At 34.5% G+C, this 21,069-nt stretch overlaps 3 protein-coding genes across 9 annotated transcripts in view; 2 read left to right on the top strand and 1 right to left on the bottom strand.

The window, feature by feature from the left end:
- The first annotated feature begins 199 nt into the window (after positions 1–199).
- Positions 200–1,577, top strand: LOC126975095 (ribosome biogenesis protein NSA2 homolog). Of its 2 annotated transcripts, none has more exons than XM_050822910.1 (2): positions 200–349; positions 733–1,577. In XM_050822910.1, the coding sequence occupies exon 2, from the start codon at positions 753–755 to the stop codon at positions 1,530–1,532; it is 780 nt and encodes a 259-aa protein (XP_050678867.1). In that variant the 5' UTR covers positions 200–349; positions 733–752; the 3' UTR covers positions 1,533–1,577. The 2 variants fall into 2 exon arrangements, with proteins under 2 accessions (XP_050678867.1, XP_050678868.1); XM_050822911.1 differs by lacking the exon at positions 200–349 and adding an exon at positions 404–585.
- On the top strand, positions 202–2,966 carry LOC126975107 (ubiquitin-40S ribosomal protein S27a). The gene is made up of 4 exons (XM_050822933.1): positions 202–349; positions 1,924–2,056; positions 2,314–2,509; positions 2,738–2,966. Exons 2-4 carry the CDS (start codon positions 1,932–1,934, stop codon positions 2,882–2,884), a joined length of 468 nt encoding a protein of 155 aa, XP_050678890.1. The 5' UTR covers positions 202–349; positions 1,924–1,931; the 3' UTR covers positions 2,885–2,966.
- Positions 2,967–8,032: 5,066 nt separating this feature from the next.
- LOC126975052 (protein Aster-B-like) overlaps positions 8,033–21,069 on the bottom strand; it is a 57,579-nt gene continuing 44,542 nt past the window's right edge. For 5 of the 6 annotated variants that reach the window (XM_050822844.1, XM_050822845.1, XM_050822847.1 and 2 more), the window contains 4 exons: positions 20,580–20,711; positions 16,820–17,024; positions 15,435–15,564; positions 8,033–14,346 (listed from right to left, as the gene is read on the bottom strand). In XM_050822844.1, coding sequence (XP_050678801.1) covers positions 14,260–14,346; positions 15,435–15,564; positions 16,820–17,024; positions 20,580–20,711 — 554 coding nt within the window. In that variant the 3' untranslated portion in view covers positions 8,033–14,259. Of the gene's footprint in view, positions 14,347–15,293; positions 15,565–16,819; positions 17,025–20,579; positions 20,712–21,069 lie in introns of those variants that run through there. The other variant, XM_050822848.1, reaches the window with a different exon arrangement.

Raw genomic sequence — 21,069 nt, 5'->3', positions numbered from 1 at the left:
CGGATGCACAGAATACTATTACTCTAACGAAAACGGATGTAATTTACACTCCAGCCGTGGGTGGAATCACGTGTACACAATACAAGGACGATGAAGGAAATATCAATATTTGTATGACATCTGCAGCCTACATGGATGGCATCAAGCAAGGCACCTCTGATGGGACGCTGGACGTCTAGAAAAGTCCTTAGAGTTAAAAGAACGAAATATAATAATTTTTGACATAGATCTTTTGAATGTTGGCGACCCCGCAAATCCGTCAAATGTGACATGTGACATTATTCAAGGCGAATTCATAAAATCCGTACTTTTCGTTTTCCTTTTCCTTGTGGCATGGTGACGCTGTGAGGTGAGTTTGTCCATAATATTTCTTTCACAATTTAAATTAATGTATTTTAATTGACTATTTTCAAAATCCGATCTACCTTATTGACGTTCTGTTTCGTTTATTATAAATAAGTATTGCAAAACAGTGTGAAGGTTTCAATTGGTTTATAGTGAATGGTTTGTTCGAACAAGCCACATGGTCTTAGATTTCTAAGTTTATCTAAATACGAGGGATTTTCACAAGTGAAAACTGAAAAGGTACTTATCATTTGATAACATTAAACTTTGGAGATTATTCGAACATTAGAATTTTGCGGTAACTATATATTGAGGTTATGTTGGCACGTTTATATATCAGTCAAGAGAAGTCATTACAAATTATGCAGTGAAAATTTATTGTTGTAGTTGACGATTAACCAACCACAATGCCGCAGAACGAATATATTGAACGTCATCAAAAGCTTTATGGCCGAAGACTTGACTATGAGGAGAGAAAACGAAAGAGAGAAGCCCGTGAGCCTCACAAGAGAGCAGAGAAGGCTCGCAAACTTCGCGGTATCAAGGCTAAGATATTTAACAAAGAGCGTAGAAATGAAAAGATTCAAATGAAAAAGAAAATTAAAGCACATGAAGAGAAAAATGTTCAACAAAACACTGAAAAAGTTGGGGAAGGTGCTCTACCAGTATATCTGCTTGACAGGGATGTACAATCAAGAGCTAAAGTTCTATCTAACATGATTAAGCAGAAACGTAAAGAAAAGGCAGGAAAATGGGATGTGCCGATACCTAAAGTTAGGGCACAAGCTGATGCAGAAGTATTTCGGGTTCTTAAATCTGGAAAGACTAAGAGAAAGGCGTGGAAGCGAATGGTAACTAAAGTTACATTTGTTGGAGAGAACTTTACAAGGAAACCCCCAAAGTTTGAGAGGTTTATTCGGCCTATGGCTCTGAGATTCAAAAAGGCTCATGTGACACATCCTGAGTTAAAAGCTACATTCTGTTTACCAATTATAGGTGTAAAGAAAAACCCAAGCTCTCAAATGTACACAAGTTTAGGTGTGATTACAAAGGGAACAGTAATTGAAGTTAACATATCTGAACTTGGTTTGGTGACACAAGCTGGTAAAGTTGTGTGGGGGAAATATGCTCAAGTATCCAACAATCCCGAAAATGATGGTGTTATCAATGCTATACTACTTGTCTGAAATGTGAGACAAAAGCTTCTAATAAACATAAATTAATTGATGAAATTGTGTGGTTTTATTTGCTTTATAGATATTTGTAGATAAATAGATGGGTGATTTTTAATTAAAGGTAATTAATTTCGAATTTTCAGTTAGGTCTTAATGGGTGGTTTAAATTTACCACCCAAAAGTTATACCTCTGACGTGAGAAGAGAGTGCAAGAAACGCCAGGTTTTTTTATGAATTAAATTACATACAATATTTATTTCATAAATGAGTAGTGCTGAACACACCATTCACAATCATGTATTTTTTAATGTGTAGTTTGGATTTTTGAAAATCTCCAAATTGATTTTATAAACAAATGACATGTGTAGATGAATGCTAAAAATTTTGTTAAAAATTTCAACAGGAGTCAAAATGCAGATCTTCGTCAAAACTCTTACAGGGAAGACCATCACCCTTGAGGTGGAACCTTCCGATACTATCGAAAATGTCAAGGCTAAGATCCAAGACAAAGAGGGAATCCCGCCAGATCAGCAAAGGTAATTGTAGCAGCAAAGGTTTTTGTGATTTATTCAATGGTAATAATTTAATTAATTTGTGCACAGTAGGTTTTTAATACAAAAATTTAACTTGTACATAAAATACTAAATTCATGGATGATGCGGGACTCGAACACATGCCTCTCTGGTTCCTGATTGCTGTGCTGTTACTAAGTGAGCCAACCATCATATTGACTCATTGACCAACACAATACACCCTTTAAAAGTTGCTTTAATAATTAACAACAAATTTATAGATTGATCTTTGCTGGAAAGCAGTTGGAAGATGGCAGGACATTGTCTGACTACAACATTCAGAAGGAGTCCACATTGCATTTGGTGTTGAGACTGAGGGGTGGTGCCAAGAAACGCAAGAAGAAGAATTACTCTACACCCAAGAAGATCAAGCACAAGAAGAAGAAGGTCAAACTAGCTGTACTTAGGTACTACAAGGTTGGTATAGACTTATATTTTATATTAACGTACTTCATAACAAAGCCATAATACCTTTCAACAATGAAGATATTTTTTTTATTGCTTTGCACAGATCAAATTTTTTGAAGTTAACTGAGTGTTGTATAGTAACCCTGAATTAAGATGATGGTTTCATTAATTTCACCAAATTCACTTAAAATACATCAAACCAAATATGATGACATATTCAAATTTAAATAAATTCAGGTGGATGAGAACGGCAAGATCCACAGACTGCGACGGGAGTGCACAGGAGAGCAATGTGGTGCTGGAGTATTCATGGCAGTGATGGAAGACAGACATTACTGCGGCAAATGCCACAGCACTATGGTGTTCAAGGATGATGACAAATGAATGTTCCCCTAATTATAAGTAAAGACTCAGACTTTCTGTGTATGATGGATTTTGAAATAAATCTTGACACAGTGTCAGAGTATGTTTTAGTTTTATTTTGACCTCGTGACAGCGGTGAGTATCAATGCTTTAATGTTTTTGGGTTTGAACAATGCATAAGCTTTGGTGTGTATTCCTGTAAGAAACTAAGCATACTTAAATTGGTTTGACCAATTCAAGAGCCTCCATGACAACAGCTTTCTTAATAAGGTAGTTTGAGAAGCCACCCTATGTTTTTTCATACACAATATATTAGTATCTCATTCCATATTATGAAATAAGCAAAGTTCGTGTTACAATAATTAATATTTCATATGGTTACCTATAACAAGTATTACACAATTTGACATATACTTATAAGCACTTAGTGCATATACATGCCAAATTTTGGTGAAAGGTGAATAAAATAAAAATGGCTACCACAAATACTACTGTTACTATTAGAGTAGACTTTTTGTGGGTAGATTTAGGTAACTAATTAGCAGAATTACAGTAGATACTGATACATGTTATCCAAACTTTATTGCATTCATAATATTATATATTTATTAATATTATTTTTAGAATCGATATGTAGTAGTTAGTGAAGATGTCATATTTCACAAGCCATATTTATTGATGCTTATACGCAAAGCTTTTGCTTTGAAATAACATTGAAAAGCATTACTTGGTACCTATTATTAAAGATTACAGCTGTTAACTACGTGCAACCCAACAAGTACTTCGTCTTATTCAACATTTTAAACAGCAGCAGAATTAAGGTAACAAGGCGGCTCTGCACTGAATTATACATACTGGACCTATGAACTAAAAGATTTAATAAAAAAATGTATTACTTTTGTATTGTTTTATTGAAACTTATCTCTCTAAACTAGAATTTTAATAAAAATAGTGACACATTGTAATGGTCATTATGAACTTCATTATATGAAGTTTGTGAACTGGCTATTTTTCACACCGTTACCAAAATAAGACTGGTTAGAAATAATTTCTTTTTTCATAGTTTGAGTAGGTACCTACATAATTACGAACTGTATAAATTTTTATGATGTACCTTCAGAATTCGATCCTTGTGTACCGTTTGTGTAGTTTCCCGCAAAACTTAAATCATACTAGTGATTGGGCCCTGTAATTTTATTTGCTTTACATCAAGTTCTTTGGTGTCGTCTCTTGGTGCATTTGTTTATTTGGAGAGTTGAAAATCTTATCAGTAAGAAATACTCAGGAGTGTGCCAATATTAAATTATTCTATTAGATAAATAGAAAGGCCTTTGGCTTTTTAAAGACGGTGAAAATGAAATTTAAATAGATAAGTAAAAAGAGTAAATAGACATGTCTTTTAGGGTTCCATAGAATCAATGTTTTAATCACTGATTGTGAAACTCCGTGTAGAAGTTGTATTTATGGTACGTTGTACGGGCTGCCGTTATAATACTAACAAACATTTTCACCAGAAAGCACAGCCACACGACTCATCTAAATATTTCAAGTTAGCAAACGGAACATAATCAAAATCACTTTATTCGTCTAGCACCAAAGAAGTCACTCATGAAAGTTTTCTTTTTATATTTACCACCACTTCGGAAAAGGTTGAGCTTAAATGAGAAGAAGTGGCAAGAAACTCATCGCCACATATTTATACATACATAAAAACAAGAGTTATTGAGTACCTACAGTACATGCATCAATCCATAAACACAGTAAATAAATAAGGGTACCTATTTAGCGAGCATTCGGGATTATAAAAAATATAAGTTAATTTAAAAACATGAAGCAGAGTTCCTGGTAACAAAATCACCCTGCTACCACAAGTAGCGCTCGTTCACGATCATGACGCATGGGCCAGCCATCACATAGTAATAGCCTTCCTTTCATTGCTCTTATTACCTGCCCGCTAGTGTTCTGTAAAGAACAAACAAGATAGGTACCTAATTTTTATTTAAGGCTAGAAATGAAAACATGTTTCAAGGAAAATATTTATTGAATACCTATTACTCTTACTGAATAACATAATACGTTTCCATATTGTGCACACAAGTTTGGCAAGCAACAATGACTTAACTAAATGAATTTAGAATTATTGAGACAAACCAAGCGATGCCTGGCACTAATTTTTGTACGTATACGAAGATCTCTACTGAATTATACCTCTAACCTACCTATGAACTGCGACTGGTGGAGGTGCTCCTGTTCTCAATTTTTTATTACCATAGAAAATTAGGAAGAATAATTTTAATTTTGTTTTATTAAGTATAATGATACGTAATAATCAAGGCATTGTTGGTTTTACGATTTCCCTATATTAGTAAGTACTAAGTACTTACCTACCTATATTCTTTGTAAAATCAAAAAGTAGTGTAAAAGTTTTTATTAATACTTCCTGAGCATCTCTTACATTAGTATTACTTTACAAATTGTCTAATTTTAGAACGTTTTTCGTATAATTATTAAATAAAAATTAAATTGAGAAATAATTTCGTGCTAACCCATGTGGCTGGAACTATAACTAAATATGGAACAGTATACCTTTATATGGTCGCAAAAGACATTGATCCATCTCCTATTTACTATTTGATCAATTTGCCAAGATTTTAAGGGGAACATACGATTTCAAAACATTACAGCCCTTTTACACGCGGCAACTACCCGTTTTTTGCAGGGTCCTGTTTAGTAGTTTAAGTACGTGCTTCAATACTAGCAGTCACACGAGTATCCAGTTTACATTATTCTGCAAAAAACCGATCATACCGAATTTGGCATTCGGTTTTAAGAAGGATCCAGTTTAATTACAGTACATTGTAAATATTCCCCCCACCAGCTTCCTGCATACCGTGTCATCCTAAAGTAAATAAAAAAAGGTTAATCTTCTCTAAAATCGCCCATGAGATTACTAAAGATACACAATTTCGGTCGTACTTTCAGAATCGGGTGAACACAAAATAGTTTTTTAGGACGGTAATTACAATACAATACCGTTAGTCGGTTCACGTCCATCACGTCCCAATTTTTGTTTTAATCTGGCCAACATATACCGCTTGTTGCTCTACCGCAAAAAACTGGATGCAAACTACTGTTTGTGAACACAGCAGTGGCTATTGCGGGATTCAGTAAAAAAACCTTTCCCGCAGAACTGGCTGCGGCGGGAAAGAGCTGTTAGATCAAATCAACACAATAACTTTTTTAACGATTCCACATGCATAAGAAGGTGCTGTAGACAATTTCGGACATGAATATGACATTTTAGAATGTAGTTTTGAAGTAAAAGTTCTTTAGGCGCGACTACGAGGTAACTGGATGACAATGCAACGGATACAGAAGTCCGTTACGGCAAGCTGGCGTCACGTTTCTGTACCATCCGGTTTTTGGCTTCTTCTTCCATTATTAGGACAGGCAAAGGGTTCGAGCCCATACAGCCATATTCGTTTTTATTCAATAATAACTTCATATTGATATGTGGTAATTAATAATCTGTACGCCTACGTCAAACGATTGTATGTGTGTATGAATGTATGTAAACCTCATATAACTTTTGAAAGGCTCGACCGGTTTGAAAGGGCTTGACCAAACTTAGATTTTGAATACAATTCGGACCGGTAGATTTTAAGAAATCTCAAAAAAATTACAACTTTTTTTCATGTGTTTTTTTTGGAATAACTTCTAAACTGCTTTACCGATCGATTCCATCAATCCAGATGTTAACATTAATAAATAACGTCGATCGCCACCAAGCCAGTCAAAGAAAACCGAAGTGTTTTTAATTGATCAATTGAAACGCAAAGATATTCTTTATAAGTACAAAATACTGCGTCGAATGCCGCAGTGAAAATCGGTTCATACATTCAAACGTTATTGCCGTTTGAAAATTCAAAATTAGTATTTTATTAAACTTTTAACAGACTTTTCAGCTCGAATAGCTCATAAACATAGAACAGCTAACTCTTTGAGCTAAAAGAGCTCAAAATCGTCATAAGTAGGTACAATTTGAAATGTTTATGTATGGAATTAGCGGGAAGTTGCAAGGATGGCCTTTAGAGTCAACCATTTTCCTAATATTTGTTAGAAATTTTATACCATAAATTAGTATATATGTAACACAATGCTGTAACTACTATAACCTGTGTGTATTGATGAAGAAAACATTTTAATTTATATTTTTTTAATAATGCAAAAACAAAATGTTATTCCATATTTGGTTACCCACTTTTCTCCTCTTATAATATGTAAATTTATATGAAAAGATTTCTTACAAAATAAATAATTAATACACAAGATATTTATAATAATAATTCATGTTCAATTATTTTTATTCGTAATACATAGCTTTTAAAATTTCGTCATATTTAAATTATACATACGGAATATATCCTACAGAACAATCTGTTATTGCACAATGGAAACAAAGATCCAACAATGTAATACTTATCTCCGCTAAATGGATACACGACACACCATTTATAAGTTACACGACAAATAATTATTTTAATTATCTATTTATATATTTACGGTTGAAAAGATTCATATAACCTACGTAAGTACCTACATACAAATGCATCTTTCCCTTCCTGTTTAATTATCCCATATTTATTTGTGTCTGTTGTCAGGAAATGGAATCAGTAAATTGTTACTAGAATGATTCCATTCATTTTGTTGGATAATTAATACGTCTAGATAGCGTCTCTTGTTAGACAACCAATAAAAACAGGCGAGGAATATTACTTTAGTGTGCCTGACAAGCTACGTCTTACACTCGCGATTTGTATGACACTTGTGTTAGTGTTCGTGCAATTCTCGAAATAGAGGTGAGTTCTTAACTCAATGTTTTTCGACGTTTTCACAGCTGTCATAGTCTATCTAGACATATATATATAAATGACCTAAGGTTTTTGTATTGAACATCTGATATGAAAAACCACTGTTATTTATTCACCGACAGGAATATACAATATCGTAATAAAATAGGATCATATTGATAAAATTTCTAAATGAACAAACAGGTAAGTAAACAAAAATGTGTAAAATATAAACAACCACAATCTTAGACGAAACATAAGTACTAATAATATTAATAAAATATAATATCTATATTATTATATAACATTAGATAATATAATCTATCTATAATACTTTAGATACAATAGTCTTATAATTTGTGTGCTCAGATTAGAAAGGTTGACAGAAACAGAAATAACGAGTAAGTTAACGTTACCTACATTAAAAGTAAAGTAACCTTACTAGGTCATAGTCAAATTTTAACAGTTACGTAATTTATTGAATTACGCGTTACTTTGCGGAAATCCATAATTATACAAATGATTTAAGTTTTCTTAAGTGTTAATTCCGCCAATATTTGTTTTTAAAAAACAATTCGACACGTGTTTCGCCTCTACACGAGGCATCCTCAGGACGTGTTGTCTCGCCAAAATCAGGCACGAGACTCACGTGTCGAATTGTTTTTAGAAACAAATATTGGCAGAGTTAACACTTAAGAAAACTTAAATCATTGGTATGTTTACGTAATTGCTATTATGGAGGGTAGATTGGTAGGGAGACCAATCACATTGGTAAAATTGTTCAGCTGTAAGTAGAGAAACTTCCAGAATACCGCTGGCGTGGCAAGAGTGATGTATGACATGAATTTAGCTGTAGTCCACGGAGCGAAGTGCGCCCAGTAATATATTCCTATATATTTGGTTATTAGAGTAGCTAGCATCTGACGTATTTGTCAAATACGACTTGACACTTTTATATACGGAGATTATTCTCCTTACAACATAAAATAAACAAAATTACATAACCAATACGTACTCCAAATCGATCAAGTGTATGATGTTTCTTTCGAGCGTCTAGTTTCTGGTCGATATTTATCGTTTCAATACCAATTCTGTTAGCAATGGAGGAGGACGCGGTTAATATCTTTGGTGAATCAAAATTATCACCAAACTGGTGCTAACCGAATTGAACGTGTAGGCTTGCACTACACAATATCAGTTGATATTTATCGAGTTATTATCACTCGATGTTTTTAAATATTAACCCCCTTATTCATAATGTTCCGCTAACTTTAAACAGCCGCTAAGGAGTGTTTTTTCTCATTCTGACTTAGGTCAATAGAAGAAGACAGAGTGAGAATTAGCAATGCTTTAAGTTAGCAGACTATTATGAATAAGGGGGCAAGTGTGTAGCACTTGAGATTTGAGATATCATCTGGCATACGAACCTTAGTCTGCGGATAATAACTTAATGATAGTATTTACTTACTGCAATATATTTACTGAAAAATATTTTTCTATAACGTTTATACATCATAATATGTTTTTAACATTATTTTTATTAATCTTATTGCCAATGTGTACTACCCTTTTTTATTATAATTAACCAATATGTAGGTAAATAAATTCTATAATATAAAATACAATTTTCTTAATATTAACAGTGTATAATATGATACAAGAAAAAGATTTTATATTAAAATATTGACAAAACATTGATGACATAAGTCATTATTACATCGAACGATGCATCAATTAATAGTAATAATAGAAATACTATTTAAAACAAAACTGGACTTATAATTGGTAAAATATTATATTAAAATTTAATATCATGAAAACATTAATATATTTGAAAATATTATATGAAATCAGAATAAAAGACAGTAGGACTGTATGCGAACCAAACAGTTTCTTTTGACACACCCCGTTTTACTGTACCTTTTAACACGAATAAGGAAATGCATAGACGGCGGATAGATAGTGATATTATCTCTAATGTGTCATATTTTTGACATATAGTATTAGTGTTAGGCCACACTACAAAGAGCCTAGCACTGAACAAGATAATATGTATTGCATATCACAGCAGGCCACACTATGCCACACTTCATAGTTTACTGGTGAATCACCACGCGGGTCACGACGCGAAAGAAATTGAAATTTTATGATGAAAGCAGCTTTTAAAGGAACCCACAGACATGGATCCAAATAGCATCTGCCGCGAGAAAGAAAAAAAGAGGAAAAATGCTTTTCCTTTGACGCTTTTTTTTAATTTATATTATAATTTATAATACATTGCCGATTTTAGTAATAAGAAATACCGACTATTGATGTACTGAAAACGTCAACTAATGATGAGGTGAGTGGCTAAACGTTAAGCTCGATGCACTGGCATTTTTAACGACGTCACAGTAGGTACAAAATAGGGCACGCTTGGTTTTCATACAAACAGTGGGTTTGTTGCTATATTTGCGATATCTACTTGGATCTATGCCTGTGAGGGAACCACTTTGGAAATTATCAAATTTTACAAGAACTTAATTCAGCTCAGGTTGAATATTTGAAGCTTATGTGTTTTTTTTTGTGACCTGGGTTTTGGCTTACCATACCACGTTTCACACGTACCTACATGAATTTATTTATCGTCCGTCATATTGTACAAACAGTCAAATTCTTCATGTTGGTGTCTTTCGAGAAGATGATTTCTACTATACTTTAATTTAGAATTGTATTAAATTTAAGCACTGAATTTTCAATCAATATTTATTTCTTTAGAAAGAGACACGTGATCTGTTCTGACGAAGGGTAAATTAATTATAACACCACACCGATAGCTTCAACTTTTCTCTACAGCTAGCACGTATAGTGTGGTCTAAGCCTTATGTAATAGACACAAATAGATGTAAGCATACTATTATGTCATCAATAGACTAGGTGCGAATATTTTTATCTACACTCATGCTTTAAATCCTCTAAAAGAAGGTATATTAAAACACCCCAATGTCATAATATGTTATGTCCTAGGATAATGTATGTATGGTACATACATCATCCAAACGAGTGTTGTAATGAAATTCAGTACAACATTATATCATCTGTTTCCATAATAACACTCCTTTGGATGATATTATGGTTACTAAGATTGGCTTTTTTAATGTTAGCAGTAAGCTAACTGTTTCAGAATCTTTTATAGAGGATTCATATTCTGGGTGTAGATAAAGTCTTGTATGCAACTGTTGATAATTAGGTATTAAATCACTCATGTGATACTATTATCACAACCATTCCAATCAAATCCACATTCGTGTTTTAATACCCCTTAAAACACAACAGTTGCCTAAATATCTATTTCTTGTCTGACCGTTAGCGGCATTTCTATAATATCCACAGCATACTATCAATTAATTGTCTACAATTTAACTACATAGCGGAATCACTATAGTCTTATTAATTTGGCATTATTATTGTAATACTTGCAGGATATCAGAAAGATTATGAGTAACATTATTATTTACAACAGTAACACGTTATCTACTTAGGTACTTACTGCCTAGTATTTTTATAAATAATAACATCTGTTTTGAACTTGTTAAATTGATATAAACTAAATATAGGGCTGAAAAAGACAACCAATATACACTATATTCTATTTGAAATTTATCGAGCATTTATGTTTAAAGAAGCATTAACAACTAAATATATTCCAACATGTTTCTTCTCAATAGTGCAAATGCATACGAGGGCTCCCATGTTTTTTATTAAACAATCGAGTGCGTGGGCATTTTCCTAATTTTCAATGATTTTATCTTTCTTTCTTTGGCTAAACTTTATACAGAAGTACAGATTAAGAATCCTAGCCCTAGTTATTTTTATATTCACAAAAATATCCCTAACTTATATAATATTTACTCTTAACAATAACAATTATTGATTACCTACTTTAATTAGAAAGCATTTCACTGATGTCTAATTAATTTAGTTTACAGATTTGATAGAAACTCACTATCTCAGAGTAAGTTATTCTCAGTAGCAACTGATCAGCGAAATATCCACCCAATAGTTAGGTTTACACTGAACACATCTGTGCATCTTAACATCCCTACTTAATATTATAAATGTGAATTTAACGTCTAAACCACTGAACTGATTTTGATGAAATTGAATACAGAGATAGACAAGAGCTTGGGAAAGGATATAGTCATAACTTTTATCGCGAATAAAAGGCTTGGGAGGGTTTTAATAGGGGGTGGAAGTGTGTATGAAAGTTCGTCATGATTATCAAAGATAACACCATGAAAATTTGTATTTAGGCACTTGATAAGAAATAAATAAATATTTGTTCTAGCGTTTTTAAAATTAAGACCTGTGTGAGGATGAAATCGGGGGATGAAAGTTCTATAGTTGGTAGCTTAAAGAATAGAATTCCGCAGCGAAGTGCGAGTAAGACAAGAGATAAGAAAAGGGATTAAGGCCCTTTTCACTATTTGATTTGCGGTCATCAATCTGCATTTCCAATAAAATTAATCTTAATTTCCAGATTCATAGAGAATAGAAGACGCTTATATGTTACATCCATACAAATACCAATCTAAAAATACGAATAGGATACGTAGTATCTAATCCTAAGTATGGATTTTAAAAAGAGATCATCATAATTTTCCATAGAACGGTTTATTGTAATGCCAAAAGCAGGAAATGAATTCACACTTCGGTGGATCAACACTAGGATTGCGATTGAATATAGTAGTGGCGTTAGCAGCCATCTTTGAAACCAGGCAATAATATCTTTTATGCTGCTATTCGTTGCAATCTATAAATATAAAAGAGAATGTATGTTTGTATGTTCCTTAATAAACTATTCGAACGATCTCAATGAAATCTTTTTCAATAGATTCGTTGAAGCTCAAGGAAGGTTTACATATATAATTTATATGGCAAAACAACGTTTGCCAGGTCAGCTAGTAACAAATACAGGAAGACACAAGTTTGTGCATTAACCGCTAAGTCTCCCTATGTCGTATCCCCTCGATTCGAGATCACTCCTCTAACTGCAACAGCCAACAACTCAATCGGTATACTCATGGTCGATATATCAAACGATGCTCATTTTCGTGGTCACTTTTAAGAGAAATATAAATTGGCCTCAAAGAAGCTTGGTGTACTCAGTACTTCACTTCAAGCTACCACCTACAACTATTTATGGTGCATATTCGGGCCAAAATGAAGCACAATCATGGATGATATTACACCTCTGGGCGGGCGCTTCCCAGTACCAGTATCTTCCATTTGATCGCATACAACGAAGAGCGACCGCAATCATTGACCATGAAGTTATCTCCGATCCGCTTGTTTCATTGACGTTACGTAGAGGTGTGGGTTTTCTCTGCATCTTTCACTGCATTTATCACGGGCAGTGCTCAGAGTTGTTCGGGTTGACACTAGCAGCCGAATTCCACCACTGGATATTACGTCAAAATGTTAATTTTCACCCGCATCGTTTTGACGTCTGGCATTCTACAACCGCGCATTTGGCAAGAAAATTCTTGACTCGCCAAGTCACATTGTGGAATCAATTACCAGCTACAGCTTTTCTGGACTGATACGACTTAGAGATTTCAAGATTACAGAATACTCCCAACTTAAGGGCTGGCAACGCAATCTCTTGACCTCCTTGTGTTGCGGATGTCCATGGGCGGTTGCCCCAACACTACCCATCATGTTAGCCTCTTGCCCGTTTGACCCTTCTTATACAAATAAATACAATAAAATTATGAACAAAAAGTTGTTCAAAAATAAAAATTAATAGACTGTTCACTATTCATCGATAAATAATCTTAATAAGTAATTACAATTTTTTATAAATATATTGATTATTCAGGGGTAATGTGTGATGGGTGACTTTTAACCAGGATAATAAGATAACTTTACAGACACATGAGAATAAGTGCGATATAAAATTTGTATCTAGGTATGTCTTTTCATGCCAGAAGCTGCACTCAACCATCGACAACGATACTATCGTACCATAATATATCTACATAATACGACATTCAAGTTAACACTTCACAATATACATTCCTTCTGGTATATACAGGCGCGAGTCAATGAGTAATATTAACAATTCCCCTATATCAAACATGCATAGAACAGTACAAAGATAGTTTTAATAGTTCATATCTTACTCTTATAAGTCTGTAAATAACGAACACAAAAAAGAAGATAGTAGGTCGTATAGATTGAAGAAAAAAGTAAAATGGTCTCATATCTCATTATCATTATGAAGGAATGTACTAACATGTAACAACATTAAAATGTTATCTGATATTTACATTATAATAACAAATGCATCTAACTAAAATTACATCTTTAGCCTATTAATTATTTCTACTCTACACCTCAGAACACCTTGTCTTATTTACAGTTGCGCTGGTTATATTGATTTTAAGAATTTTATTTTGCTGCTGTGTTTTATAGAGACGACTGAATACGCCATCCCCCCTAGTTTACCCCTAGTTTACTAACTACCGACGCAGGAACACCACAGTACAATTTATTAATACAGTCTCACAGTTCCGAGTGAGTAGTTTCCTCTTCTGACTTCTCGAGGACAGGTTTGATTGTCTCTAGAAGTTTAGTTAAGGATTTCTCCGTCTGAAATAACAAATATCATTTAAATGTATTGATGCTACAAATGAGATGCTACAGACAGCGCCGGTGAGGCAACAACCGTTGTTCACTCTGATAGCGGTAGCAGGGAAAACTGTCTCTTTAGTTATCGAACTGATAAAGTATTTTATCTACATCCATGCTTTAAATCCTTTATTAAAGATTCTAAAACAGTTAGCTTGTTGCCAACATTAAAACACCCAATAACCGTTACATCATCCAAACGAGTGTTGTAATTGGACTAGCTTTTTTAATGTTAGCAGTAATTGTTTCAGAATCTTTTATAATTCATATTATGGGTGTAAAGTCTTGTATGCAACTTTGTTAAGCTGGAGTTGTAAAGAAGCCCTGTGCCTTCACGTATTTTCACGAGGGTATAATAATATATATAATGTGTCATAACAACCTTTTTAAGTATTCAAGGAACTCCTGTTGATCCATAAACTCAAGCAGGATGACGGGAGAACCAATTTCGTCTCGGCTTTCAATGGTCAAAGATATTAGATAAAAGAATCTCCAGCACCACAGAGAGTTTCAGACCATATGAAGAAGGAGAATGCTCCTTTTTCTTAGTGGGTTAATTAGCTATCTCGTTTGATAATATGCCTTCATCCTATATTCGTACATTAAACGAATTTTACCCAAAAACTTAGGTATTGTATGTACTCTGTGTCTACATACGAGACACACTTTTTTTAATGATAATGCGGGACGAGACGAGCAGGAAGTTCAGCTGATGGAAATTCGCGTACACCTTCCTTAAAGGCCGGCAAAGCTCTTGTGATTCCTCTGGTGTTGCAAGAGAATGTGGGCGGCGGTGATCACTTAACACCACGTGACCCGTACGCTCGTTTGTCCTCTTATTCCATTAAAAAAAAAATTGATAAGCCATGCCCATTACAATGCAGCACCGCTCTGAATAGTTACAAAAATTCTAAGTCACCTTGAGACATACGATGTTAAGTTTCATTTGCCCAGTATTTTCACTAGCACAATAATGCTTACACATTACTGCTTCACGGCAGAAATAGGCGCCGTTGTGGTACTCATAATCTAGCCGGCATCCACTGTACCTGCAGCAGATGCGAGACAGTTCGCTCCAGTGCCTCCCTCCACGCGAGCAGCTGGTGTCTCTGTTGCCTCGTGTGTCGCGCCAACTCGGCCGACCACTCCGCCGTCTTCTCCGTGTGCGCGGAATGTAACCTACGACAAACATGTCAATTCATAATACACGACGTATGCTGCATATGTCCTGCACCGGTGACGTCATATTATATTAAATAATTGAAATACTAAAGAATTACTTGTCCCATATATTTATTTTATAATAATATAATAATAATATTGACATACTTTTTACACAAATTATCTTGCCCCAAGTTAAGCATATATAGCCTGTGTTGTGGATTACAAGACAACGATTTATTTAATACAATATACTTAATTAAACATACATAAATTCATATAAACATACATAAATACATTTAAACATCCATGACTCGGAAACAAACATCCATATTCATCATATAAATGCTTGCACCTACCGGGATTCGAACCCGGGACCTCTAGCTTAGTAGGTAGGATCGCTAACCGTTTATATTTATATATTTAAAGTATTTTTAAATTGTAATCAATTAATATTTATTGAAGCTATACATACTAATGGAGGTAATTGAATGTGTAGCGTTTGTGCCCACTCACAGGCCTTGCAGACATCCTACTATCCCACATTTGAGGTCTTTTGATCGCTCCTTACGATAACGATCCACCCAGGACAACCAAATTCTTTTCATTACATGAACAAAAAGATTCTATAAAAATCAAGCTATTTGCACAAATTAAATTTGTAACCAAAATGTATGAACGATGCGTCACTCGAACCCGCGACCTCTCGGGTTCCGACCGAGCGCTCCTTCCAACTGAGCCAACCGTTCGAGTAAGCTTCTTAGTTAGTATTCTTCTTCTTCGTTTTCGACAAACGATTTTACACTAGTTATCCCTGGCTGTTGCTTCTCTGGCACATGTTTTGAGGGGAGTGCTGGTTAGGGCTTTGATCTGGTCTGTCCAGCGCATAGGGGAGTGTACTCTTGCCGTTGACCCTTCCCTGAATAACAAGTCTCTCTATGGCATGTTTTCCACGTCGCGTGACATGTCGGATGGTAGGTATCTGAGGATACGTGCTCTGACTATAGATAAAAGCGTTTCTTTCACCTTGAGTTCTTCAAGGATCGAGACGTTTGTGCGGCGTTGTGTCCAAGATACTCGTAGCATTCGTCTCCAACACCACATTTCTAGTGCGTCAATCCTTTGTCTCTCTCGTTCATTGACAGTCCATGTTTCGGCACTATAAGCGGCACACCGTACATTTTGGTATATATTGTGCAATTCTAATTAATCCCAGATCACTTAAAATCAACAAATTATCAATTTACTTACTTATATCAATGAAAAAGCTCACCTAGATTGTAAAATGTCCAAGTCGATCTGCGGTCTGGTATCGCTGTAGTACAGTTTCCAGTACAGCATAGCGTTTATGATCAGAAGGAGTAGTAGTATGCCGAGCAGCAGATGTGGCGTTCGACCCGCGGCGTTCTGAACGCGCGGTTGTGGCACAGCTTGTGGAATCGTGCTCGACACGACGGTACATAACGGCGATGATGGCACTGAATTGCAAAAAAACCTTGTTAATACTAAATACAACCCAATTTTTTTGAAGTTATACTTCTTTAGGCCTTATACTTTGTTATGAAAAAATGATGAAAGTGAAATATTAAGATGCGCGCGCATCACTGTAACACCCAAGTAACAGGCTGAAGTTGATTCCTAAAATATTCTGACGTTTGCGACACTCGTTATTTTTTTTTTTTGGTTTCTTCGTCCATTAGGATAGGCAAAGGGTTCAAGACCGTACAGCCGTATTCGTTATTTAATAATTAACTGTCAAAGCCATCGTAGCAAGATTTTTACAATTGTTCTTTCTACAAACGTAGTATACCACGACGAATAAATAATTTTAAGGATTTTTGCTTTGTTAGGCCAAAGAAGTATAACAAACACTTTTTATATTTTTTTTTTCAAGTTTGAACGTAGCAACAGCCACACTAAATATTGCAAATAGTACCTCCTACGATTGAAATCCGACGATCATTGCTTTTATACGATTAGAGTTAAAAAAGTTAATGAAACAGTGGGATGTAAAGTAATGTTTTTAAAATAATACAACGCACATGCTACAAAGTGAAAAATTGTTTACTAATTACCAAATATATCCTCGCATTTGACTGAATTGCAGCGTGTAATGATACAAAGAAACCTAATTAGAATAAAGAGGACTGCAGAGTTTTAAATGTGGAGCCAAAATTGCCAGGTCTTTACGCACGCACAGAACTTTCAACCTACCGACTCCTAGAACCAATATTGGATTTCGCGCGCTTCTTCACAGAATGTGTTCATCATTGGATTCTCACATTAATGTTGACCTGTTTACGCACTCCTCTACTGCTGCATTTAAGACTAACTTAAAACAACAATTACTGTCCTTACCTTAAACCTTGTATCTTTATTCATTATTATATCCTTGTCTGTGTCTTGATTTATATAATACTGTGTATTCGCCTAAATATTCTATTGTTTTCTTATCTTATCGTTATGTTGTCATGTCTGTAAAATTGTATTCTCTTGTGTTCTCAGTGAAACTATTCTAGGATATATCCAATATTGTAATTTGTATAATTCTTTAACTTAATTTTGTACTATAGTGATGGATCTGTGTGTTTCCTTAATAAATAAATAAAACACTAGAAGATTGAAAAGGAAGACCAAACGCTGACAGACTGCTATTCACGATAAAAGATTAATAAATATTGCCTCTTCAATTGTATTTTATTGAAGTGGCGGGCATCCAAAAACTCCTTGGCGTTTCGTTTGTGTTTATTTCTATTATTTATATTTCATCTAACTAAAATTAATTTTAAATTCATTACATTCATAATATTCGCTCTTTCATCGTTTATTATCCGGTGTTATTTTCTATAAGGACTTTTTTATTTCAAAGACCAGTGCTTTCATAAAAATTCCGACCCAAGTGGTAGGTAAATTCTCTAATTTAGTATAGTGCATCTGCCTACTACAGCAACTAGAAGAGATCTAGGTACCGCACATTCAACTTGTCTGGTCATAAATATTGTTACAACTTACAAACTTCACATGACAATTTTTTTGGAAATCAAATTTGGAACGCAATTTATTTTATTAGAAGCAGATCGGGATTTGCGTGCTATTAGAACTAAAAAGGCTATTAACTTATAAAGACTTTTTAGTTTTTAAACAAAAAATATCGCGAGTGATGAAGATTGTCGCTGGGACTCTTTCTCATATCATAAATATATAACCTGTATATAAGTGCTTATCGTTGATATACAAGACATCTCCAAATCAACCCCTACATGTAAAACAGAAATATCGTTTCCACTGATGACCTAATTATAGCAGAAATATCATTTTCAGTAGTGAAAAATTTCATCCTTTAAAAAATGTACCCTGGACTGTCTAACACTGACCACCTGGTACAACAAGTTACGAGCTACTCAAGCTTCTAAAAACTCCTTGATGTACAAATAGCGGTTTCTTTTAGAAGACAATATAATCTGCCCTGACCGACACGCCGATATCGAGTTGCTTAAGAGATCTCTAAAACAAGCGGTGACTAAATACGAGGCAATTAAAGGCCACCATTGAAAACAACTGTAGTCATTTATAATAAAAATATTTTTCCTTGTTTTTCTTTCATAGCCTATGGCCAGAATAGGTATCGTATTGTGACCCAGCACTCCTGCCTACCCCAACGATATTCTTAAAATCCACAACAAGAATGCCACACAATATTCAATACTAGAACTTTAGAGCTAGCAAACTTGGTCTAAACCACGCGATATCGACACGTCTTTAAAATCTATTTTCTTTCGAAAATTTATCTCCTCTGCGTTCAGAGGTCAATTGTCAGATACACTTTCCAACCATCAATAGAACGAGTTATTTGCGTGAACCAAACTTTCACGTTGCACTCCGAGCATACTGTGTGAACGCGCCGCTGAAAACAACAATCTAGCGAAACTGTGACTGTCAATTAATGTCAGGATTGACAATATCATCTGACGTAAGCAAGGTAATCTTTTTAAACAGAGAATAGCTTAGTATTAAAGTCAGTTCTTTTTATCTAGCCACTGCTGAATTAACAAACACCACTATGTACAATTAGGCTCAATGAGACCATATAATAAAGGTCGTGAAAAGTTTAAAAAAATATCAATTTTAAATAGTTTCAGTATAGCTCTCTTCTCTACATTTAATAAAATATAAATTTTGTGCAGCTCAGTAATCATCACCGTGTTGAAATTTTGGTTGTTATAAAACGCATTCCATTGATTTCTGAGACGTAACGTCATTACGTCTGTGAATTTGGGTTACATTAAAGAAGAGGGAACCAAAATTTGTCATCATGCTTGTTATTATCCTTTCAGCTCATCAAACCAGTTAAATATGTATAATTTATAATAATAAATAATTTATTCTCTGTAATATAAATAATTTATTCACTTTGTCGTCTCAATTCACACTACAAGTCCCTACACAGAATATATTTTATACTAAGTTTTATATGTGTAAGTGCTGTTAAGTTTAAAAATGAGAATTTTTTAATGAAACGACAGAAAGTTACATGAAACTACAGCCATTCGATGCGAAATTTATCCTAGATGGTTTTTGGCTACTTATTTCTAGAATTACAACGTTCCTTCCTTTTTAAAATCGCACAGCGATTCGGGCGGGAACTGCTAGTATATGTATATATAGATATATATCAAAATGAATTGCTGTTCGTTAGTCTCGCTAAAACTCGAGAACGGCTGGACCGATTTGGCAAATTAAGGTCTTGAATTATTTGTGGAAGTCCAGAGAAGGTTTAAAAGGCTAAATTAAATAAAAACAACAAATTTGTTTTTCATTTGATGTGTCCATACATAATTTCTATGAGAGAATTTATTGACGCACGGTTCGACAGTTCTGCTGAACCAATTTCATTACGACAGCAGGGTGCTTATTTTACGAAGTAATTTTTGATGTTATGATATATTATTGACAAATTCATATAGAAACATTATTTTATTTATTATATACAGAACAACGTCTGTCGGGTCAGCTAGTATAGAATATAATGTTACCGTCGTGTTTCCTGCGGCGCGAACGTCGTGCGCGGGCAAGCGGCGCGGTGGGCCGCAATTGCGCACGCAACTGCGTCGTTAACAGCGCCACGAATTCCTCCATTCCACTTATTGCGTTCTTCTCCAGGAACGCTGATGGAAAGACACTGTTACATACTTCGTCACAGTATTCTTTGTTACGTGTACTCGTTAGCATATATAGGCTGGGATCGGAGATCAACAAGGCAATTTAACATTCTTGATTTTTCTATTAGGTATGTACACCTTCCTTACAAAGCACTTTAAGCTACACACGCGGTATTAACATCAGTATGATTTCGCGACGAATACTTTCCGCGCGTGCTCATTAACATTAACAACAACATCTTTCATTTGACTTTTCTTTATAAAATAAGGGGCGAGACGAGCAGGACGTTCAGCTGATGGTAACTGATACGACCTACCCATTATAATGCCGCTCAGGATTCTTGAAAACCCCAATAATTATTCT

This window comes from Leptidea sinapis, chromosome 34, assembly GCF_905404315.1.
Source record: "Leptidea sinapis chromosome 34, ilLepSina1.1, whole genome shotgun sequence".
NCBI classification, from domain to species: Eukaryota; Metazoa; Arthropoda; class Insecta; order Lepidoptera; family Pieridae; genus Leptidea; species Leptidea sinapis.
This window is presented reverse-complemented; position numbering and strand designations above follow the sequence as displayed.

Excerpts from the sequence above, each read along its gene's own strand:
- LOC126975095 (XM_050822910.1), top strand. The coding sequence starts at position 753 with ATGCCGCAGAACGAATATATTGAACGTCATCAAAAGCTTTATGGCCGA.
- LOC126975107 (XM_050822933.1), top strand. The coding sequence starts at position 1,932 with ATGCAGATCTTCGTCAAAACTCTTACAGGGAAGACCATCACCCTTGAG. Across the intron at positions 2,057-2,313 it reads ATCCCGCCAGATCAGCAAAG|ATTGATCTTTGCTGGAAAGC; the intron begins GTAATTGTAGCA and ends ACAAATTTATAG. Across the intron at positions 2,510-2,737 it reads CTGTACTTAGGTACTACAAG|GTGGATGAGAACGGCAAGAT; the intron begins GTTGGTATAGAC and ends AAATAAATTCAG.